Source organism: Leptidea sinapis, chromosome 46 (genome assembly GCF_905404315.1).
Source record: "Leptidea sinapis chromosome 46, ilLepSina1.1, whole genome shotgun sequence".
Taxonomy (NCBI): domain Eukaryota; kingdom Metazoa; phylum Arthropoda; class Insecta; order Lepidoptera; family Pieridae; genus Leptidea; species Leptidea sinapis.
In genome coordinates this window covers 830,999-856,488 of record NC_066310.1, presented here as the reverse complement: position 1 = coordinate 856,488, position 25,490 = coordinate 830,999, and the positions used below count along the sequence as shown (strand labels likewise).

Here is a 25,490-nt window from a genome sequence, read left to right as displayed (position 1 = left end):
GAGCGGCACTGCATTTTATTGGGCAGGGCGTATCAATTACCATCAGCTGAACGCTCGTCTCGTCCCTTATTTTCATTAAAAAAAAGAGTGCGGGTCTACAAATACAACAATCTTCAGTTAAGCAAAACACCAAACACAGCGGAGGTAGAAACCACAACGTACTTATAAATACCCAGAGATTGTAATTTGTAAGCACTAGGGTCTTTCTAAGTTAATCCTTCACTTCTGGTTAAATATACAAAATTTTAACTGTCCATAAATAAATTTAAATGTTTTATTAAAAAATGGCTTTGTCGTTAATCCTACTATGCCACAGCTGAATACCTAAGTGATCGGACAGCCCGGGACTAGAAATGAATATGATTATTTTATAGCAATAGTAATTATAGTACAATTTTGTATATTTAATTAAAAGACGAAGAGTTACTATCGCCGCTTCTTCTCTCTCAGAGCACCATTAATTGAAGCGGTGGTAATGTTTGAAGTGGCATCAAAAAGAATTCTTTTTTACAATTGTAAAGGAATCCATTTTCAGACAATTAAATGCCCTTTATGCCTTTTAATGCGAAAATCTCAATTCAGAAACCGGCCTCTAACAAAATATATAAAGAATACACCTCTCAGGATATAGTTTTATTTTTATCACGTTAATAAAATTACAAATCCTTGTATTTTCTTCTTCTGTATTTTGAGTAAACTTTTTTCAAGTACCTAGCGGATTCTGAGCTCCACAAGGGTGTCGTGCTGAATTGTTCATCGATGATGAACGAGTGAGGCGAGCTCTTGTTCACCGGATCCCACTTCACCGGCAGCAGCGACGAGGTAGTTGGTATTGGTTCCCTGGGGGGGAAAAAAATAATACATATTATATGCATTCTTTTGCTGATCACGAAGACGTATGGACGAAACCTGTTTACTGACGCTACATAATATATAATTAGTACGATCCAACGTTTATGACAAAAACACTGACTGCAAGTAACCTTAGGATAACTATCCTTACAGAAAAATGTTGTAAAAACAATTTAGTGTCCATTAGTCTTCTGTCAAATTGGACCGCATTCTAGTTCTTTGTTTTAACGGATATTAATTTTAAAATATGATTGTGTTGTTATCTACAGCAAAAATCCAAATAAAGAAACTGATTTATCTATACTGGTTTCGTGATGTTTATTTTCGTAGAACACATTTAGTGAAATATAAAACATTTAATACACGCAGTAAAAAAAATTGTGTTAAAACAAAATATTGTATACGTGAATATGACGCCATTTGTCATAGGGATTGTCTAAAAGCAAAATACTACACACTTCACTAACACATCTTTAAAACTAGCACACATGAACAAATTTTTAAATTTAGTCTCGCCGTAATGAGGACTGTTTCTCTATTACGTTTAGACTAACTTCTCTATTACAAAGTTTTTGCTGCAAGCAATGTAGCCGTTTAAAATTGACAAGGTCATATCATTTTTGTTGGAACGACGTTCCTTACGGCAGGCTTGGAGGGGATAGGGATTTGCTGCGCGACCGAACTGAAAAAAATGTGATAGTAAAACCGTAAGAAAAAATCCGTGGAAAAAAGTGCGTGGAAAAGTGCGTGGAATAAAACCGTTAAATGAGACGTGCGCAGGCGCGACAGTCGCATACACAAGCGAGTAGTGTTTATATTATTAATATTAATATATTAATATATGATAACGATTATAGCAATATTAGAACGATTTTTTTTACAGTTTGTGTCGATTCTACATTAGCCGAAGGAAGGTGTACCACGACACCACATCATTTTTTTATTTATAAGTTTAGTATCGCGACTTTTCTGTTAAATAAATAAATAAATGTTTACGTGTTAGGAATAGTTTTATTATTATACGTTAGTATTGTTAGTAACTATCAATATATTATCTTATCCGGCATTAGCAATATGATAATGTATTGTTCAGGCCGAGTGTGTGTTGATACAACTACAGTTTGTATGAAGAACAGATTATATACGATTACATTAGATTAGATTATATTAGATATATACTCGTAATTAGATATTATACTCAAATTTAAATATCGGTTTCTGTTTAAACAACTTAATAACTTAATACTTAATGCGCGTCCACTCCGATAGCACGTGTTATAAGTGGTCAATAAGGCTAGCTTTACTTTGGAAAGTGAATTCAAGCAAAAGAGTAGAGCTGTGACCAAAATTCGATTCAATTGTCAAATTGCCTCGTAAAAGAAATATACGCGACTGTAGTTGGGGGGTAGTCTCGTTAAAATTCAATCATTGATAATGTTTTAAGTAGGGAGTGAAAATTGTCACCAAAACACAAAAAAAAAATCAATTAATTTTTTTTTGGTTGTATAAAACACACCTTCTAATTTTAGAATAAACGGTAGCAGAATTTTTAATATTGACTTACACTTGATTCAAACTTAATTACTTGATGGACCTCTTAATAACGTCGTCAATTGATATTATTATTAAGTCCCAAGCCATCTCATTACAAGTTAATTTAATACAAAAAATGTAATGAAAATGTACGTGAAGAAACTGCATAATTTGTTAAGTTTTTATATGATTACGTTATTTTGTATTACAGACGTAAACAACAATATTATACACTTTAATTACGTAATTATTTGATTAGTGTCTGAATGAATTAATTATATTCTAACCTTTGGCACAAGGAATAATTTAGCACTGGAACTTATTGTGGATTTTTTAGAAATGGGGCCATTAAAAGGTACAATTATCGATGATTGCGTGACAAATATGTTTATATGACAATATTACTTGAGACCTTTCTAAAATTGTTTTCTTCTAAATGTTCATTGTATGGGTTCTGTAGTAAATGTTACAATGGGTTTGACCGACTATACAGCTCCAAAATGATCGATTTATTGTCCGACTCGGAGGCCAAGCCGATCATTAGTTTCAACAGATCACGAACCCACCAACTGTTCTTTTGAACAGCTTTTACTACCTTTTTAGAAGCGTCAAATATTTATGATGTTCTTAAATTATTATTATTAACATTAAGTTATGCGTCAGCTCTTCGCTGGAATTAAATATTGAAGAAAGCAAAAAACTCAAACTTTTAAGTGATCATTTGAACTTTTTTAATGTATTTATTACACATAACGATATTAATATTATAGTCAGTATTGTGTTGGCACTTTTTAAAATATAATTTTTGTGCAAAACCAACAAGTACATAATATTTATTGATACAAGTACATGTGTGTGTGGTCTCGCACCAGAATATCAAAACCCCATCTCCTCCCGTGGGTGTCGTAAGGCGACTAAGGAATACAAACAACGGAGCATGGGTAGCAGCATCTTTCGTTAAGAGCACACCATCTACTGCGATCGCCAACCCGCCTGCCAAGCGTGGCGATTATGGCAAAATTCCCCCAAGCATGACAGACACTATAAGGCCCCGTCCCCGGCGGCCTGGCTCGTGGTGGCCACTGTAGCATCCACATAAACGACGGTGCAAGGGGTGCTAAGAATCCCCGGGTTTGGCAAGGCTACTATAAGTGTTGGTGGGCCTCCCCACAAGATGGACCGACGATCTGGTCAAGATCGCCGGAATACGTTTGATGAGGGCAGCGCAGGACCGATCGTCGTATAAATCTTTGGGGGAGGCCTTTGTCCAGCAAAGGACGTCTTCCGGCTGATAATGATGATGACATGTGTTGTCTTTTTATAGGTGCTATCGGTTTTCATCACCGTATCTTTTCGGACGAACACAAAAATAAATCACTGCGTAATATACTTACCCAAACTTGGCAAAATTAGTCCACATAGTGGTCATTCTTTCAATCATGTTGTTCTCAAAAAATGTTGGAGCAATTTCTAGATTAAAGATATAGAACAGGTCATCTGCATGTGTCGCCCCAGGTGCATTACCGAATCCTGAAGCCTTTTTAACAAAATTTCTATTGCCGCTGTACTGGAACACGTAGCTATAGACTGGGGTATAATTTGTCTTTGAATGCAATTCTGTCTCCTCCAGTACTGGATAGATAAAATATACTTCACCGTGTACTCTCGACAGCTCTATCAAAGTATCTCTTGACACGACTTTATCTCCGAAATAAAAATCATACAATTTATTTGCTACAACCTCCCTCTCTTTCTGCGAGGGTATATCTAAATCTTTAGGCAATGATTTTTCTAGAACAATCTTAGGGAGCATTGTATCGTTTTCCATTGAAGCAAATAAATATCCTTCGTGACTGTTGCTTCCAATCATTACTGGAACTCTATTATATGATCCTTTTCGCAATATCTCGTAAGGCAATTCAGTGAGAAACTGTTCTTCTCCGTCAATTATCTCCTCAACGCACGGTACGTACAAACATTCAGATATAATTATATTACCTTCCTTCCTTGGAACTCTCGTAACAATTAATTCAGCATCCGATTTGCTCATTAGGATATCATAGAGTTGTTGCGGATCTTCGGTATCATACCCCATAGTTTTAGTCAGTAAACTTGTCATGTAAACTGGTCTGTACTGCATTGCCCATGATGAAAGAGATGACCCACTCTGCATTATGGCCTTACTGAATAATCCTTTCGACATTGGAGATAAGATGTGCAGAGAAACTGATGACGCGCCAGCACTTTCACCGAAAATTGTTACGTTATCTGGATCACCCCCGAAAGATTTAATATTTCGTTTAACCCATTTTAGTGCAGCGACCTGGTCTTTCATTCCTGCATTTCCAGGAGCATATTTCGTTCTCAGACACAAAAATCCTTGTATATTTAATCTATAGTTTATTGTAACAAGTATGACCCCTTTAGATACGAGATATTTAGGTCCATACATAAATTTCGTTCCAGAGCCGTCGTAATAACCACCTCCATGAATGAATACCATAACTGGTACCTTATTATCTGGTACTGTATCTATACTAGTATATACATTTAATGTAAGGCAATCTTCTTTACCCACAACCAATGTTTTGCTAATTCTTTGATGGCATCGTATATTTTCTTCGATGGCTTCGAACGTGCCGAGCCAACTTGGTGCTGGACCTGCAGACTGAAAATGGCACAATTGAATTAAAATTTTATGGGAGATATCTTAGTTTTTTAAGGGGTAATTAAAACGACGGCAATTCAAATATATAAAAATGTACGTGAGCGCAGACGATTGAACTGTAAATACTGAGGTTTTAAATAGAAAATACAACAAACTTTTATTCTATATACCATAGACTCATAATACTTCATAATAGATCGCGCATCTTAAATCGGGCCGACTTATTCGAACGAGCCTGATACAAAAATATTGCGAATCAGCATTGTCAAGCCACTCCATCAAATATTTCATCGCTCGTCAGCTCGGTGTACCGTATGCTTTATCATATTATTGTATCACTAACGTTGTATAAATGAGAAATATAGATAATATATATTTGTATAAGAGAGGCCAAACGGGCAAAAGGCTCACATGATGGGAGGTAGAAATGAGGAAACCGTCCATAGACATCCGCAACACCAGAGGACAAGAGATGCGTTGCCGGCCTTTAAGTTAGGAGTATGCTGTATATGTCATATCAGTTAGGGAAAAATGAAGCCGGTAATTTCCAGAAAGTGGTTGTACAAGGCACGAAGTTCCTCGCAAAATGCGCGATTGTAGAATGTCTGACGTCAACACGATGCGGGTAAGAATTTCAGATTTTATCCGCTTTATAACATATTATAGAAATAAAGTTCTGAAGTCAATCCGTACCATCATGGTGCTGTTCATTACTTTGAGATTTCTAGAATCCTGTGCGACACTGGGTGTCGTGTCTCTCACCGTGAGATAGACGTTTTTTTTTTAAATAAGAGCAGGGCGGTCAGCTTATGGTAATTGATATGCCTTGCCATTACAATGCAGTGCCGCTTAGAATTCTTGAAAACCCAAATATTCTGAGGGGCACTTCAATTACGCTCGTCACCTTGAGACATAGGATGTCAAGTCTCATTTTTCCAGTTATTTCACTAGTTACGGCGCCCTTCAGAATGTAACGTCCTGCTCGTCTCGCCATAGTAAATGTAACTTACTTTGAATCTCCTCGGAGTGGCTGCGTACGGTATCCCGTGGTAGGAGACATGTGAGCCGTCAGCAGCCACGGACCCTCGCAGCCAGCCGCTGCTGACCAACACCGGGGCGCTGGGCTGCCTCACCAGCCGGGCTGCCCACAGAGACCACAGCACCACCCACTTCATACCCATTGTTCACAACATCACCCACTCTGGACCTTATTGTGATTTATACTTTGTGGTAACGCCATTCACATGTATCAACGTATATAATATAACGTATATAGGTACATCATGTCAGCAACTGAAAAAAACTTGCTCTCCGTGATACATACCTACTCAAATGCAAAACTTATAAATTGCCTTTAACTTTGTATTATTTTATTTAAATTTAAATCAAAAATAATTCATAAGTGTTATATGAATGGCAAAGTTATTACAAGTTTATTTTACCTTGACAGATTTTACCTGGACAGCTTGTTTTACAAAAAAAAAAAATACAATCTAACTGATACAACATAAATACTCAAACGGAACGACTTACTCCAGTAAGTAAAAAAAAATAACAAAAACAAACTACAAGAGCTATTTAGTACAATAGATGTATCGATCCACATACAATGTAGAGCTACATAAAGGTATTTCCTAAGCATTAAATCAATATATTCATTCATATATCAATATACGTATTTAACTATTGTTAATTCACGTTGTCAAATTTAAATAATTTGACAACCTGAAGCAGAGTTCTCGATGATAGGATCCAACCAACACAAGTGGTGATGACCAGCCATCGCCTTCCCAGCCCCGACAATTATTTAGGGAAGCAAACGATCCAATATGCGGTAGAGATGCAGAAAGTTGATTCGTTTTTCATACATATTCAAAATTAAATTAAATATATAAAATGATTAGTTTTATAATCAAATCGAATATGAACTATTGTGAGTGAATATTTTTTATTAAAAACATAATTATTTGTCTTCGCCATCGGGAACGTAATGAATATATATATATAGTAGTAGGCGTATATGTGGAATATTGTTGCCTGCATAATTCTAAAACATTTCAATAAGTACATAAGATATTATAGATTGTACCTATTAGTTATTGAACACTACCAACGGACACGGAGAAACACTTCAAACATACATTTTAAGGTATGTCACACACAATTCACCAATAAAACAAGTTACGTCTTATATCGTGTTAAATTATATTTAAGCCAACACACCAACACACCGCAAAATTTTACACTACTATTGATTGTAACGCCGTCCGTGTGGAAGCGCTTAAAGATTATGAATAGTAAATGATGGATATTACAACTACTTCCAATGATATACAAGGACGCGATATAACGTTATTAGGGCTTCTACAAACTATTCGCTCGAGTCTAGACCGCTATCGGAACGGAGAGTCACGATATTGGCGGAGCGGTGCTTGTGAAACATGTTCCTCTGGCAACTTGATATCAATATATCAACAAATCAAATATCGTTACATAATATTCTTTTCATACCTCCTGATCGACAATATTCAATTACAACTGAGGAAATGTCACCATAAGTACATTTATTTTGTTTCTTTGTCCATTACTAGGGCTGGCAAACAGTTCAAGCCAATAAAGCCAGTAACATATATTGACCATAAAAAAAATGCACCATTGAAAATTGTTTGGTCAATTTAACGCATTCAAATATTTTCACATTTCGTTGATACAAAATCGTTGTTGAGTGATAGTGATTTGACTCCAGAGATTTGATCAACAAAGAATAACAAAAAAGTCAAGGCTATTAATAGCCTCTTTAATGATATTATTATTTGGTGCCAATTATTAATTTAATCAATGATTATTTTTGTAGACTTTTCTTTTTATTGCTTCGCAAGTGTGGAAAATAGAGCGTGTCTCAGATAGGTGGCTTGAATCTCTCGTTTTAGGTTTCTAGATGCTCCAGATCCAATGCAATGCTTATACAGAACACTTTCTTGGTGTAATGTACTTTTTATCGTAATCATCATTTCAGCCGGAAGACATCCACTGCTGGATAAAGGCTTCCCCCAAAGATCTCCATGACGATCGGTCTTGTGCTGCAAGGTTTTGTAACAATATAGATGAAAACAACTTGTGAGGGAGAAGTGACATTCAGTTCAGCAGAACATATTTCAAGCGCGCGTCTTTAACACTAGTGTGTATGCAGCTTTACTTTATATTATATATTTAGTAGTTAGTTATAGTATTAGTTAGTTTATATAGTTTTATCTTGGCTACTAAAGTGTGATTATTTCGATTACAAATTTTTTATCTCTTTATTTTTACCAACTTAAGCTGCTTGTTGCAAGGTTACATCAATTTTATTTAATATTTACGTTTTCAAACAAGGAATACTTATATGTACCTAAATATCAAATCTATCTGCCTGTATCTATCTGTCACGTACCGGTAGCCTTGACCTTTGTTTTTGGTATGATGCTATGTTACGTTTTCCTCATCATGGTGTGTGTACATTAAATATTATATTTAATTCTTTTATAATACATTCTGAAATAAAAGTTAAATACATTTTCTAGAACATAAAACAATGATATAAATATAAACTCTGATGTTGCATGATATGACAAGAGACATAACGACTCGGTAATCATCATTACTTGAAAGAAAAAACGATACAGTAGTGACAAATTACAAATAAAAACATGGCTGTTGAGACACCAACACACCACAGTCATTGGCAGTCAGGGACAGCCGTACATCTCACGACTTTCATTGTGAATTGTGTTACGGACTAAATGGTTGATCTGCTAACAGTATTTAGTATTTACCTACTAGTGAGGTACCTACTTGCTCAGTTCATTCTCACTTGCGAAACACGCACAGGTTACAACAACACGTCCACACAACACATCTCACGACTATCTTATTACAAATACGATACGGTATATTTTTGATGACTTCTTTAGAATTTACCGCAAATTTACGTATGTTTTCTCCCACCGATGCGAACGGGAACTGAGTTGGTTGCCGTTCGACCATCAAGTCGACACGTGTCCAGTGTTTGTGTTATAATAGTATTTAAAACAGTGTGTTGTAAAGTTTACATTTGCGTACAGCTTGTAAGTTAGCGTACAGGTCAGGGGTTACGCGTGTAGGTATTAACAATTGAGTTTGAAATGGCGTGAATTATAATATTATGTATTGCAGATGAAAGTCGGCGAAACATGTAGCAAGTGAGTACCTACCTAAGTACTAAACATAATATGTTCATTTACTGTTATTTAATTGTACCAAGCCTTTGGTATTCCAAGCTTATATGTTGTTTGACATGAGTTATTTATATTAAAAAATATGTTCATTCGATATAGCTACGTATGGTAAGAAACCACATTGTACAGTGCGTACATAATATACTACATAGTTATATAATACTATTTATTTACTAGGGTGAACTGTGGAAGTCAAGATCGTCACAGATGCAACTTATATACTTATTATAAGCTTAGCATTATTAAAACATATATTAATTTATAATGTCAAGTAATTCTTATCCCTTCCATTGTTTGCAATTACTAGTAGGTAGGTATTAGCGACATCTAGTGACAGGTGTCTCTACAGTACTATAAGTAAGTGGAGCCCTTTACCCAAATGAAGGGCCGTGATAAAAATTAGGATTGCATATCTTAGGTTGTTTGCATATAAATGTTATGTTTTGTTTTATGTTTATTTAATTACTTAATTTCTTTGTATACAATGTTTCATTGCATAAATCAAAGCTATATAAATAATAAACACAAGTGATCATTGAAGGCAGCTGTGCTAGAGTGTATTACTTACACGACTTTCATTTAGTATTATCATGTCATTGTTCTCGACGTTCCGACGCCGGAACGTTACTGAGAGCAAGGGTTTGGTACACGATCAGTTAGTTGCAGCTGTCGATTATCGTGGTCGTGTTTGGGGAATGGCTACCTTATACCGGCGAGAACTTTTTCTGCCTTTGTAAGTTGGAAGGTCAAGGCGATGCAACACGTGTTTAGAGGAAATGTCTCCACTAACTGTACAGTGTAGCCTAGTGTAGTGAAGTGTGGTGATCGGCTGGCACTTTGGTCGTTTGTAAGAGTGAGTCTAGAACTCTCTAGGATCGTAGTAATGTATGCGTCACCACTTCAGCGCCACCATCTTGATCTCGATGAAATTGCGATATCGCTAGCTGTGGATAAACGGCCTTAAGACTCACAACGCCCAATACTTTTCGCCGAAACGATGTGACAATGCATCTGAACGCATGCGTTCCCTGTAACTCGTGCTATATCTGCTCCGTTGACCAACTCCGTGGCAGATTTGAAGATTGCCCAAAAATCTATAGACCGCCGCCTAGACTTGAATCAAATTCAAAGTTCTTTAAGATGATGCGTAAACATCCACTGATTACGCCCCAGTCATCATTTTTTAAATCAAAACCCGGGTTTAGATGTAATTTGATAAAATGTAACATAACCTCAAAATCAAAGCATTTCGTATGTAGTCCAGGTAATTACTAGTTTATGTACAATGATATGTTGACATAATTGAACCTATAAATTGCGAAATGCTTTTCATTAAATTAATTTCATAACATTTTGAAAAGAATTTACTGGACCTACCCAACCAAAGGCGGCCATATTACATATTTACCTATCTACTTAGCAGACTTGCAGATTTAGTAGACTTTCCTAATGGAAATAAAATTAAACTACACTACACTAAACTGTGGAATAAAACACATAGTTTATAAAATAATTATATATGATGATTTGAACATAAATGTTTTTTTTTTATCCTACTAAAAAAAAATTAGTGATATTGATGTCTTTATTTCCCTCACCGACATTTACAGGAAAATCTATATTAAAATGTTTTATTTTATTTTAAATTATATCTCCTGTTCAAATCATTGATTCCGATGGCGAGATTATGGAAAAAAATAAGCAAATAATTACTATATTAATTTCATTTTGATGCATGAGAAAAACTTAGGCGGCAAATGGGCATTCTCCTTAGCAAATTAGAATTTTATCCGTTAATAAGCTGCGCAATTCCTTCTCATATTCCTCCCCGATTTGAAAGCAGGTTTTAAAATGATCTGTCAAATAATCAACGAAATCTTGATATTCACCAAATATATTTTTGTTATTTTGTTTTGTTTAAATTTTACATGGATACGGGTATTTTTTTTCTATTCAGCAGTATAGGTACATAATAGCAATTCAACTTCATTTTGCACTTTATTAAATTCAATTTTTTTTTCTAGAATAGGATATGATATCAATTATCGAAAGTCAAAGACTACCACCTTTTCTAAAAATGCCTCAGATCTGAGAGAAACGGGTGCAAGAAACTCAGCGAGCTCCTTTTTTTCATAAAAATATAGTTATATTGTAATACCTTACAATAAAATGAAGTAATTTTAAATTTTTAAAATGTTTAACTTTTTTCAACAGTAGTCGTCATGCATCCAAAGAAGCTAGTTTACAAACAATACTTTAAATGTACTTATGTGTGAGACGTGACCAACGTCACACAGCTATAATATATAATGTGGTAGCTATATATTATAGCTTAACGTCGGTGACAGTCTTAAGGATTAAATTGAACGTCTCATTCAAAGAAAATTTAAACACCACGTTCAAGAGACGGGAGTGCCATATAAAATGATGGGAAATGTCGCTTGTATGAACAGCGTACTACTTACATACGCGTACATATTGATACCAAAATAATCTACTAATGACGTAATAGCAGAGCTGCCAATATAAGGGTTGCGATCAATCCATAATTTTTATCAATAATTAACTATACTTTACAAATATTTATATTCTTATATCGACAGTTACATTAATATAAATGTGATCTAATTTAAAGGTTGTTTGTTAATTTTAAGGTGGACCTAGGCCAAGTTTAACTAGTTTAAGGTAGGGATACGTTTTAGTTATCTCAAAGAAAAAAACAATTTAAACAACTAATATTTTTAATAGTTTTGATTGGTGATAATTGAGATCGGTCGAATAGTTTAGGAGGTATTAGGGAACATACAAACATACATTCTCTTTTATATATATATAGACTAGATGACCTGGCAAACGTTGTTTTGCCATATAAATTATATATGTTAACCTTCCTAGAGCTTCAACGAATCTATTACAAAATATGTCATTGAGATTGGTCGAATAGTTTAGGAGTTATTGGGGAACATACAAACGTACATTCCCTTTTATGTGTATAGATATATTATTCTCTTTTATATATACATTTTCGATATATATAGATAGATAATATTACTAACAAGTGGCTAGTACTAAAAACTTTCAGTGTTATTCTCATATCAGGTATGGGACAAAGCAGGGGAATCTGAGAATGTAAGCACCAGAAAATTGAAAAACAGTAACAATACTTCCAGGTCCCTCAAAAGAATGATTACTGAGACGGGTCACAAAATAATTGTGCACATCGTTTAAGTGAAATAAATGTGATCCATTTTATTTAAAATCCCCCCGGTTATGTGTTGTCAAACGAGTTATCATTCTTCAACTTGCAAGTAACAAGGCTGTTGACACCGAAACGTTGCGTTTCCACTGCGCCTTGCTTCATTTATAATGATTCATAATGCTACTTACCTACTTATTACGAAAACAGAAAATATAGTGCCGTAGTTCTTAAGTAAGTAAAGCATCACACACTTGACTATGGGTAACAGAGTATGTCGGAGGATATGTGTAGGTAAACTATTCCGAAATGCATGCAAATAAAAATTGAATGTGGAAGTCCAATTATTACACAGTAAAATAAAATATTTGGACGATGTGAATACGAAGAGCATTGTTAGGAAGCACTGTTAAATAAGATAGATAATAGCTTTAAGGGTAAATGTATACACTTTTATACTAAAGTCCCAGCCACTGTTCAGGCATTATCTATAAATAAATATAAATGTTTGGTAAAAAATGGCTGTCTCGTAAATCCTACTCCTCCACAGCTGAATATCTAAGTGATCGGACAGCCTGGGACTAGATAATGATTATTTAATAGGTATTTTATGACATAAAAAAAAGAGTGTTCGGAGAGTTTCTCGCCGCTTCATATTTCTCATTTGTTTCTGAAGGTGTGTGGCTGTGGTAGTAGTATGATAAGTGACATGAAAAAGAATCCCAAAGAAATCAATTTTGAGAAAATAAATGCCTTTTACGTCTTTTAATATCTGACTGATCAACAAATAAAATCTTTATAAGTGTGCCAAAATAAAATAGAGAAAAGTATGTTGAATATTAATCAGAAAGGAAGCAGAAATAAAATTATATAAATTATCATGTAGCAGGCGTTGCTGGTATTACTGTAAGGAAACTTGGAGAAGACCGGATACGTACTGAAGAGAACAAAAGCCAAATGATACAAATAAATATCTGAGTGGTACCCTTGCAATGGAAAAAGGAGAAAGGGGAACAGGATCCCGCGCCCGTAATCCCGCATCTCGCGGGATTGGAAAAAGGCGCGGAATCCCACAATACCGAGATCCCGCGGGATTGAAAATTCGTAGTCCCGCAAATGCCGAGATTGAATACAGGTCGCGGGATTGGAAGCCCTAATTTGGTGAAATGAGTTAACTCAATATCTAGGTACTTGACCGTAAAATGGTATATTACCACTGAGTAACATGGGCTGTATTTTGCTTAAATTAATGTAAATCTATTAATCAAATTCAGCGTGAATAAAGTCGGAATGAGCGAATAGTGCTTTGAATATTATAGTGAATTCCTCACCTACTCCACCCAGGAATGACGCGTATGAAGTGGGTGGTGCTGTGGTCTCTGTGGGCAGCCCGGCTGGTGAGGCAGCCCAGCGCCCCGGTGCTGGTCAGCAGCGGCTGGCTGCGAGGGTCCGTGGCTGCTGACGGCTCACACGTCCGCTACACTGGAGTTCCGTATGCGACGGCGGAGAGGTTTCAGGTAATTGTCGAAATACCTCTCAGTTACATTTTACATTTAGAAGTCTATCGACCCTTTTTTCCGCGGAGTATATTATAATCTCATTAAAGTTGAACGTAAATGATAATTGATGACGTAACTCAGTTATGGACCTCTTAATCCAATGTTTCAACTACGGCCCGAGTCCACCTTAGTTTGCCGTAAGTGTACTTTAACTGCTAAGTGATAATTGACTCTAACTATTAGTATTGTTTTTAAAGTTGAGGGCACAAACCATTTATGAAGGTGTGCGGGCTTTTTAAGGACCTCCATATGGGCATCTATGGGCACCTGTCCATGCCCTTTTTACTTGAAAATACCGCGCAAGGAAGTTCATTCCACAGTTTGGTTCAGAAAGTTCCATGAAAACTGCATACTGGAAGAAGGCCAGTCATTCAGAGGGTGAGGATGATATCTACTGTGTTCCGTGTGATGCGAAGGTGGCCTTCCGGAGACAAAAAACCTAGTCCACTACCTCCGTATGCTGTATATTCGGAATGCCACGGCATGGGTACCTTTAAAGAAACTTTCACTTAGTCTTTTTGACTTAATGTTAAAAAATACGCAAAAACCTTATTTTAAACAGAGCTATCAAAACGCGAATGGAATCCATAAAAAGTATTTTACTTAAATAAATGTGCAACACACACAAGCAAAGAAAATACTCAAATAATTTATATATTTTTTTAATTTTCAGTCTCCGCGACCAGCGCTTTCTTGGACTGGGACTCTAGATGCCTTCGATGAACATATTAGATGCGTTCAAAGATTCACGAAATCATGGATAACTGGATATGAGAATTGTCTTACTCTGAATATATATACTCCAGCTCACTCCTCTGGAAAGCCATATCCTGTAATGGTATACATTCATGGAGGCGGCTTCAGGGATGGTTCGGGGTCACCGTTTTTATATGGTCCGGAGTATTTAATGAAGCATGGTATAATTCTGGTAACATTTAACTACAGATTAGAAGTAATGGGCTTTCTGTGTTTAGGAATTAAAGAAGCTTCTGGTAATATGGGTTTAAAAGATCAAGTGGCAGCACTTCGTTGGATTATGAGAAATATAAAAGTATTCGGAGGAGATCCCGATAATATTACGTTGTTCGGTGAGAGCGCCGGCTCAGCGTCTGTTCTGTACCACATCGTTTCGCCTTTGTCGAAAGGACTGTTCCACAAAGCAATACTGCAAAGTGGCTCTGCCATTTCTCCTTGGAGCACGCAGTTTGAGCCGTTAAAAACAGCAAGTCTTTTAGCTAGAGAAATGGGTCACGTCACTAATGACCCTCAACAATTATATCAGCTATTTAAGAACAAAACACCAATGGAATTGCTAAGTACCCGAGTACCGAGGGCTATCGGTGATATAACTTTATCAGAAAACATATTTGTGCCATGTATCGAGAATGTAATTGACAATAACGAACAATTTATAACCAATAGTCCCTATAATCTAATACTTTTAAATCAATTTAACAAAGTTCCTTTGATAATTGGCTATAATGACGCCGAAGGGTACATGTTTGTTGCCAAGGAAAATGAGACTACCATCACTGATTTTAATGTCCTCAGCTCCCTGCCTAGAGATCTGTCATTTCCTTCTGAAATTATTAAAATAAAAACAGCGAAAGAACTACAGGATCTTTATTTTGATGAGAGCAGCCCAAAAACATCTCCCGATAAACTGGCAAGATATCAAGGTGATACCTGCATCGTATTTCCTGTGGTTAAAACGATAGACATGCTTTTAAAGTATTCAGAAGAGCCGATTTATTCGTACAAATTTTCACGAGACGGCTGGATGAATCTTGTCAAAATACTGTTCGGGTTCGGAAGGTTTCCTGGGGCATCTCATGCTGACGAGCTTTTCTATATATTTAAAACTGGACTTGAATTGCCAATAGCTCTTCTGGAAACTGATGTGATAAGTAAAATGACAACGATGTGGACCAATTTTGCAAAGTACAAGTGAGTAGCGTTATTATGTTATTATATGGACTGCATATCAATTATAACCTGAGTAATTTAGTTACATTATACTCGAATTATATGATATATCGATTAAAAATTGATTTAAATGTAATTTAATTGAGATCAACCTTATCATAGAAATATTTATCTCTTCATATAAGGTAACATGCTGAGATGAATTTCTTTTTTTTTTGGATAAGGAGGACAAACGAGCGTACGGGTCACCTGGTGTTAAGTGATCACCGCCGCCCACATTCTCTTGCAACACCAGAGGAATCACAGGAGCGTTGCCGGCCTTGAAGAAAGGTGTACGCGCTTTTTTTGAAGGTACCCATGTCGTATCGTCCCAGAAACACCGCACAAGGAAGTTCATTTCACAATCATTTCATTTCATTGAGTAAAATGTTTTTATTGACCCTGGGTTGGTTATACACGTACCTACAAACTATGTGTTCATTTCTCGCGATAGAAATTTATGTTTTCTTAAAGGATCACGGCAGATTCTGGCTTTAACAGTATTAACATCATATAACAGTAGATGATTGATGTTTCTGACATAATAAACGCGTTCCAAATTAGAATTAAAAAGTATGAATTAGAAAGTATTTAACTTCTAACAATATTGATAACTAGACTAGTTAAATATCTTAAATACAAAATTTTAAATTTGATGTTTTACTTTCAGTAATCCTACACCAGGAGGACCAGAATCGTCGCTTAAATGGCAACAGACTGACAAACAAGATCCACAAGTGTTTATTATAGATAAGCAAATATCTATGGAGCCTCTTTGGAATGACCCTCTAATGCTGTATTGGAACAAAACCTACACGGAGTATAGACGGAGAATATAATTTGAGTAGTTTGTTATCAATGCCCATGGACCAACGATGCCATAACTTGCCAGTGATATTACAAAATCATTATACAAAACGGGAGTGAGGTTATTCTCTATTCGACTGCATTGTTTTGTATGTTTGTTACATAATATTTTTAATTTGGAACTTATGTGTATTTACCACATGAGACCAATTTATTTTATATTAATATTACATTTAGTATAAATTTATAAGTACTGAATGTTGTTTTTTTTTATTTGTAATGTGATTGTGGGACATTTTTAAATTTTTATGGGTATATACTTACTGCACGAAATATTGTAGTGAAAATTTATGTTTTACTTTTTAGTAATCTTGTTTTGCAAGAGGTGGATAAACGAGCATATATAGGGATCACCTGATGGTAGATGATGACTGCAGCCTATTCCACCTCATACTCTCTTGTAGGCGTAGAATAAACGTACATATTAATGTCTTGTGCGCTAACTTCATGATAGCGAGAAGATAAGAGAAACAAGAAGTTAATTCGAAAACTGAAAACACATTGATTCCTGGCGGGTGAGGATCGAATTGTGGGCTCCGAGGAGTCAAACGTTGTACCTGCTGCTGTACTGCGACGCCTTATGACATAACCGGTGACATTGACTTTTACATTGCCTCGCCCTCGAGCATAAAATCAAGGTTTAATATTCATAAATTAACACTTAGTAAAGCTAATGCTTATTTTGTTGTGGATTATATTTATACCTTTTATAATTTATTATGATCATTACTTTGTTTTTACATATTTTTTTTCATGATCATTAGTAAAAAAAGTCGCCGTTAATTACATCTGCCACGACATCCGTGTTTTTATGAAAATAAGGGAGACGAGCAGGGCGATCAGCTGATGGTGATTGATTCGCAATGCCCAGGATTCTTGAAAACCCAAATAGGCGAAATAAAATAGGTGCCGTTGTGGTAACCATAATCTAGCCGGCATCCTGTGCAAAGGAGCCTCCCACTGATATAATCCTACTGTACTGCAGCTAATTAACAAAAACAGTTTGTTAAGGAAATTGTTGAGTTTTTTTTTTATAATATGAGGAATAGTGAGGAGATCAGCGTGGTGTTCACCTGCAGACTGCAGTATGTGATGCCCGCCCAATACAAAACAGGTTCCTTCCTTTCCTTTCTTTCCTGATTCTTCTAAAAAGCTCTAATGGGGTCCACATATTGTCCAACTAGCAGATAAACTCCGCTCTGCGGCATATGCTTTTAGAAAGATTAGAGAATACACGAATGTAGCGACCGCTAGATTAGTGTACTTCAGTTATCTTCACAGCATCATGACGTACGGTATTTTACTGTGGGGGGCATGCTGCTGACATTGATATAGTGTTTGCTCTGCAAAAGAGAGCTGTTCGTGCTATATATCAGCTTGGTTATAGACAGTCTCTCAAAGAAAATTTTTAAGAAATATATGTTATGACTGTTCATTGTTAATACATATTATAACATACGAAATAAGGGATTACTTGTAACCACCTCACCAGTGGGAGGCTCCTGTGCACCGGATGCCGGCTAGATTATGGGTACCACAACGGCCCCTATTTCTGCCGTGAAGCAGTATTGTGTAAGCATTACTGTGTTTCGGCCTGAAATGCGCCATAGCCAGTGAAATTACTGGGTAAATGAGACCAATGTCATCTTATGTCTGAAGGTGACAGGCGCAGTTGTAGTGCCTCTCAGAATTGTTGGGTTTTTCAATAATCTTGAGCGGCACTGCATTGTAATGGGCAGGGCGAATCAATTACCATCAGCTGAACGTCGTGCTCGTCTCGTCCTTTATTTTCATTAAAAAAAAACTGATTCTAGTAGGCTTCTTATTATACATAATAGATTTAAGTGTCCATGTTCACACTTTTAGAATAAAGGTCCAGTCGCTGTTCAGGCATTCTTTATAAATAAATTTAAATGTTTTTTTTATTCAAAATGGCTCTGTCGTTAATTCTTCTACTCCACATCTGCATATCTAAGCGATCGGACAGCCTGGTACTAGATTATGATTATTTTATAGCATTAGCAATAACAGTACAATATTTTATTAGTATTTTTTTAAAAGAGCTTAAAAATAATGCTACGAGAGATTCTTGCGCCGTGTCTTCTCTCTTAAAGCGCCAGTTGTTGCCGAAGCGATGGTAGTATTAGAAGTGACATCAAAAAGAATTGTAAAGAAATCAATTTTGAGAAAACGTTCAGACCGCAACACAATAAACAATGCTGGTATTGGTTCTCTTTTCCTAGCCGGCATCCTGTGAAGAGGTTCGTCACCCTGGTAAGTGATTCTTTATTATTTATAAATATAAGAAACAGTTTTAATTTTATGTGAATTCAAGCTATTGTTACTTTGACTGGCCTATTTAAGTTCTTAGAAGCAGCATTATCAGACCGCATCTGGGAGATGTGCTGGAGAACGGGTTTGTGTCCGTTGTTCGGTCATGCTCCTGTGCTCTGGAAATATAATAAAATGAGACTATAATAATATAATACTGGATAATCCACGCACTGTGAAGTTACTCCTACCCTATATCGAGGTAAGTCCCACACTAAAATCTAGAGGCGGGCTGTCATAATCAGCTGAGGACTGGTCAGGAGGAAGACGCACTCTCGATGCCGTCTGTCCTAGTAAGGGGTTACAGCAACATGAGTAAGTAATTTAAATCACTTATTGAACGTAAAAAATTACCATGCATTCGAACATATATGGCCCAGACCTGAGAAGAAGAAGGGCGCAAGAAACTCAGCGGTACTTTTTTCGTCGCAATATAATGTCGTACAATAATAATTTATTATCAAATAGCCTGAGTACGGTCGCTCCATTCCCAATCTGTGCTATGATTAAGAAAGTCGTTTATGTTATAGTTAATACGTAAATAAGTAATACGTAATAAGTAAAGTAATTAAAATAAGTAACTTTTACCACACAGACGCTTTTTTACAATTTCGTATGACATTTATTTGTAAATTTTCTGGAATTATGTTGTAAAAGTATATACATCGCCTAGTAAAACATACTTATTCGGCTTACGGCCGTTCCCAATTTACTACAGATAGAGATAGATTACTACCTTCTACTGTCAGTAATTAGCTGTCAATAATCTGAAGCTGTCCCAATATACCCGATAAGTCATTCTTATAGCCTTATATTTGGACGAGTGAATTGCAATTTCCATTCAACCTTTTATCGCTGGTAAGCTTTACGTCGTCCCATTGACAGACAGCGTGTACGGATAAGGTGAGTTATCATTGATAAGTTTATTGGAACAGAAAAGTCAACGATACTTACGATTTTTATCTCAAGTAGGAGATAGACTGAATATTGGGAACTGCCGTTAGCCGAGTGGTAGGCATAACTGAGTTATGTGTAACTGGTAGTTGGCAGGTTGGGTATCTCTACCAATCGGTAGCCGTAAGATCAGAAGAATAAGCAAAACTTGATTAAAAACGCATAAGAGTACATAATTATTATATGTATAGATATACATAATATAGAGTACATTAGTAACAGGGTGTAGCAAGCAGTGGTGTTGTAAACAGGATCCAGTGGCCGCGAGGCTCGCGTGTTGACGCAATGCAAATGATTTTCTTACTTGTATTTGTATGAGTCGTCGAAGTATTGGCATTTAACATTAAATATGACCAGTTTCTCAAATTTGCACGGACATATTAAATAAGTATAAGTTATTTATCGGTAAACGTACAGACATCACAGATGACATCATCGGCAGCATGAATCAAGTGCTAGAAAATTTCTTCTAATAAGCCTTAAATAATTTAAAAACCACTAAGCAGTTCCTCTGCACCAATCACAAAGTCATGATGTTTTTGGGTAAACTTTTTGTCTTGTATCACATTTATTTTGTGCCAAACTATCGTAGAGAGAAACTATAAGTGGTTATAAAAACAATTATAAAGTATTGCAAAAACTCTCAGAAAAATATAAGTGTACATAAATTCAGTTGAATTTTCTCACATATTTTTCTAATACAATGTCATCTTATAAGTATCAATTAAGTTAATTATTTCTTCACTCAGTGGGGATGATATCCTAACTTGTGGCGTGTCGTGCGAAGGTGGAATACGGCGGCAGGAATCAGGTTAAATAGCTCTTCTGAACACTCCCCGTGATAAATGCGGTAGAAGACACACAATGAAGCGACGTCTCTACGCAACGCCAAGTGATCCAGCCGTTCACAGAGCACTGGGTCCCCGACAATTCGAGCTGCTCTGCATTGCACGCGGTCAAATGGATCGAGCTGATACTGGGGTGCGCCAGACCAGAGATGACAGCAATACTCTATGTGTGGCCGGAACGCGCTTTGTAGAGCCCTAGAATGTGGGCCGGCTTGAAGTATTGCTGTGCTCTATTAATGGCTCTATTAATTATCCAGGTGGCCACGAATTGGCAATCGCTCGAGATTTCCAGACCCAGTATTCCAATACTAGGCGAGGCTTTAAGGGAAGTGTTGTCGAAGAGCGGTGATACGACAAATGGGGTTTTTTTAGTGGTAAACGCCAACTTGAGTCTTCTGGGGGTTAAATTGGACAAGATTCAATTTACCCATTCCGCGACCTTCTCGAGAGAGGACTCGATAGAAGACACAAGTTTCTCCCGGCACTGGTCGACGATTTCCCGAGAGAGACCTGCATGGCCCGTGTATACGGCATCACCAGTGCTGTCGTCTGCATAGCAATATATGTTGGAGGTGTCCAACATATCATTGATATGCAGAAGAAATAACGTGGGAGCACACAGCCTTGGGGCACTCCAGCGTTCACGGGCTTGGGATTCGAGCAAAAACCGTCGACAACGGGAAGCCCAAATGATGAAAATTTTGAGAGAAGCGCCTTGTGCCATAGGCAATCCTTCGCTATATCCAGGCTAACTGCCAGGCCTTCCCCCTTGCTTTCAATAGCCACCGCCCATCTATGTGTTAGGTATACCAGAAGATCACCTGCCGACCGACCATGGCGAAAGCCGTACTGTCGGTCGTTGATCAACTGGTGACCCTCTAGGTATACCAAAAGTTGGCGGCTAATTATGCTCTCCATGATTTTGGAGAGCAGGGAGGTTATAGCAATAGGCCTGTAATTTGCCGGATCCGAACTGTCTCCTTTTTTTTGGATCGGATGGACAAGGGCTGACTTCCATGAGTCATGCAAAAAAGGAACGCATCCTATTCCAATCTGCTGACGTACCAAACGCTGCGGGTCGCAGGTCGTCTGCGACGTTGGAGTCGGATGGGTACTACACTCCAGACCAGGCAATGGTCGGACGTTCAGAGAGGGGCTTCGACAGAGACCTGGTAGTTATTGGGATGTGTAGTCAGCAGAAGATCTAATCAGGACGGCATGTGGCTATCTACATCCGGGAGCCGCGTTAGTGACTCAACCAATTGGGACAGACCATACGCCAATGCAAAATTATGCACAGATCGCCCTGCGTAGTCTGTGGTACGTGATCCAAGCCATTCGGCATTGTGCCCGTTGAAATCACCCAAGATAACGATTTCAGCGGAGGGGATGCAAGCACGTCGTCAATTGCCGTTTGAACGCAGCCCATGAGGTGATCGGTTTCTGCGTTACCACTATGGGACCTGTAGACGCACGCATAGATGCGCACGCGGTCCACTAAATCTAGGCGGAGCCAGAGAGTAGACTGGTCCCTACACTCAAAATTACCGAGACGGCGACAGCAGATATCCTCCTTAACGTACACACATACCCCGGCATGAGGCATAAAATTGTGCTCAATTTTGTACCCGGGGTACGATAAATATGACGTATCGCTAGGTCGAGATATCTGCGTCTCCGTAAGGAAACAATAGGCCGGCTGCGCCGTCTCAAGGTGGTGGTGGACGGCGTTTAAGTTGGAGTGAATTCCCCTGATGTTACAAAAGTCCACATTAAGCGTAGAGCGGGGTGCCGTGGTGTTACTGCCTCGTTTGTTCTTGGTCATGTGCGGTACTGTGCCCTCCCCAGAATACGAGGGGCAGCCCGAGCACGAATGCTCGGGGAGGGATTCTTCGGCTCTACAGGAGCCGGTACCCTCCTGGGGTAATTTCTCTTTTGATACCGCTCTCATATTTTGTTGGGGAGAGGGGGGGGGGATGGCCTCCTCGACACTAACCTATGCGAAACATAGCGGCACTAGATCGCTACTTCACGCCGGTAATCTGTGCGAGTGTGGTAAGTAGCCCGGACGAGTCTGGCCCGATTGTGCTGACGTCAAAAGACGGTAGCGTGACTCTCCCACTTTCAATAAGCTCGTAGTCGCTTCTTACGACACCCTTGGGCCTGGGACTACCCTATTCCTTTTACGCCCCGGGGAAGCACAGGGCAGTTAGGTCATCAACGGTCTTTTCGGCATGTATAGTAGTTTGACCACATCGTCTATCCTTAATATTGTTCGAGAAACATTTAGGATTCCTGATAATATTACCCTCGATCTGTTTTTTATCATTTTGTAGGCATGCGTCTATTAATTTTTTACTTCGCTCATGAAGTAATTCAATTTCCAACTAAGTATTAACTAAAAAAAAAAGGTGTTATAGCTATTTAATAAGTCTAGAGAGCGCCAGTATCGCTTAGGATGAAAAAAGTTTGGCCTCTGTATGTAGTACTCACCTACGAGACTGGGTCAAGTTGCTACCAGTTTATATTACTTCTGACATATTAGGTTAATACAACTAATGTAGCTAATATGACAACTAGGGCTTTGGTTTTACTTTTATATTATAAGGTACAAGGGTAAGATTTTATGAAATTATTTTTATGAAAATAAGGGACGAAACGAGAAGGACGTTTAGCTGATGATAATTAATACGCCCTGCCCATTACAATGCAGTGCCGCTCAGGATTCTTGAAAAACCCAATAATTCTGAGCGGCACTACAACTGCGCTCGTCACCTTGAGACATAATTTAATTTGTTAATTTTACTATGTTTATAATGTTTTGTGTTCTCATGAATAAATGAATACTTTACTTTTACTTTACATAAGGTGTTAAGTCTCATTTGCCCAGTAATTTCACTAGCTACGGCGCCTTTCAGACCGAAACACAGTAATGTTTACACATTACTACTTCCCGGTAGAAATAGGCGGCGTTGTGGTACCCATAATCTAGCCGGCATCCTGTGCAAAGGAGCCAATGGTAAAAGTATCGGAAACCATTTAAAATAAGAATTATAATATTTTCTAAATCCAATCCAATCCAAATTCAAGTGTCAATCTAGATCATAAAATGATACTTGTATAAAATCAAATTTCATATCAAATATTTTTATTGGAAACTAGCTGACCCGACAGACGTTGTTCTGTATATAATAAATAAAATAATGTTTTTTATGAATTTGTCAATAACATATTATAACATCAAGAATTACTTCGTAAAATATGCACCCTGCTGTCGTAATGAAATTGTTTCACAGCAGAACTGTCAAACCGTGCGTCATAGAAATTCTCTCATAGAAATTATGTTAATTAAAAATTACACATCAAAGGAAAAACAAATTTGTTGTTTTTATTTAATTCCGAGCATTTTCCTATTTATTCACCTTTTAAACCTTCTCTGGACTTCCACAAATAATTCAAGACCTAAATTTTCCAAATCGGTCCAGCCGTTCTCGAGTTTTAGCGAGACTAACGAACAGCAATTCATTTTTATATATATATATATAGATAAGGTTTAAAACCACTGATTGGAAGTGCAAAATTACTTCCCATTCGAAATAGTACCTATGCCTTAAACCTGAGAAGAATAAGCGCAAGAAATTCTGTGGGCTTTTTTTATTTAGGTACAGTACAAGTAGTACCGTACAATAAAATTTATAATTAAATAGCCTGAGGGCGTTCGCTCTATTTCATCAGTTATGTTGTCGTAACCTTTACCAAACAAATGTTTTTAACAACTCTTCTGAATTTGGCAACACATTTGTTTCGTAAAATATAAATATCAAGATTATATAAAATTCGTTTCATATTCTGAAGAATTTGTGCAACAACGTTGTTAACAATAACTGCAGTAAAAAGAAAATGAGGATCTTATACTGAATAATGATCGCCGTAATTTTACTTTACTTAAACAAACAGCACTTACAATTCAAATCAAAATCACTTTATTCATGGTGGTCACGGAAATGACACTTATGAATGTCAAAAGAATTTGTTCTTATTTTATTTTAGCGCCACCGCGTAAAATGTGAGCTAATGAGAAGGAGTAGCAAGAAACTCATTGCCACTCTTTTAAATTAAGATTTACATTTCCATCTTTTTACAAATCGTATCAATTACAATATTATATGATGCAACAAACATATTCAAACGTCAAATAGTACGCCTTACACGAGTAAGTCAAAAAAGTAAATGTAAATTAATACAAAACAAAAGTTATTGAGTACAGTAGTTGCATCATCCACACACACCGTAAATAAACAAAGGTATTTTGCGAGAACTTTATAAAAATTAAAAAAAAAACTTAACAAAACACTCCAGCTATCCTCATCAATTGACAAATCGCAGTTAGGACAGCAGGATATAATAAATGAGCAATAAATAGTATTGCTAATTCATTTATAATTCAAACTCATTAAAAATCTT

At 37.0% G+C, this 25,490-nt stretch overlaps 2 protein-coding genes across 6 annotated transcripts; one reads left to right on the top strand and one right to left on the bottom strand.

Moving 5' to 3' along the window:
- Window positions 1–618: 618 nt before the first annotated feature.
- Window positions 619–8,935, bottom strand: LOC126977950 (esterase FE4-like). 3 transcript variants are annotated; one of them, XM_050826656.1, is made up of 4 exons: window positions 8,885–8,935; window positions 6,064–6,346; window positions 3,780–5,053; window positions 619–840 (listed from the first exon to the last, which is right to left on the bottom strand). In XM_050826656.1, exons 2-4 carry the CDS (start codon window positions 6,232–6,234, stop codon window positions 657–659), a joined length of 1,629 nt encoding a protein of 542 aa, XP_050682613.1. In that variant the 5' UTR covers window positions 6,235–6,346; window positions 8,885–8,935; the 3' UTR covers window positions 619–656. The 3 variants fall into 3 exon arrangements, with proteins under 3 accessions (XP_050682613.1, XP_050682614.1, XP_050682612.1); XM_050826657.1 differs by having other exon boundaries at window positions 8,866–8,929; XM_050826655.1 differs by lacking the exon at window positions 8,885–8,935 and adding an exon at window positions 7,143–7,273.
- Window positions 8,936–9,045: 110 nt separating this feature from the next.
- On the top strand, window positions 9,046–17,091 carry LOC126977953 (acetylcholinesterase-like). 3 transcript variants are annotated; one of them, XM_050826659.1, is made up of 4 exons: window positions 9,046–9,270; window positions 13,847–14,019; window positions 14,735–16,008; window positions 16,697–17,091. In XM_050826659.1, exons 2-4 carry the CDS (start codon window positions 13,849–13,851, stop codon window positions 16,863–16,865), a joined length of 1,614 nt encoding a protein of 537 aa, XP_050682616.1. In that variant the 5' UTR covers window positions 9,046–9,270; window positions 13,847–13,848; the 3' UTR covers window positions 16,866–17,091. The 3 variants fall into 3 exon arrangements, with proteins under 3 accessions (XP_050682616.1, XP_050682619.1, XP_050682617.1); XM_050826662.1 differs by lacking the exon at window positions 9,046–9,270 and adding an exon at window positions 9,975–10,039; XM_050826660.1 differs by lacking the exon at window positions 9,046–9,270 and adding an exon at window positions 10,031–10,159.
- Window positions 17,092–25,490: the final 8,399 nt, after the last annotated feature.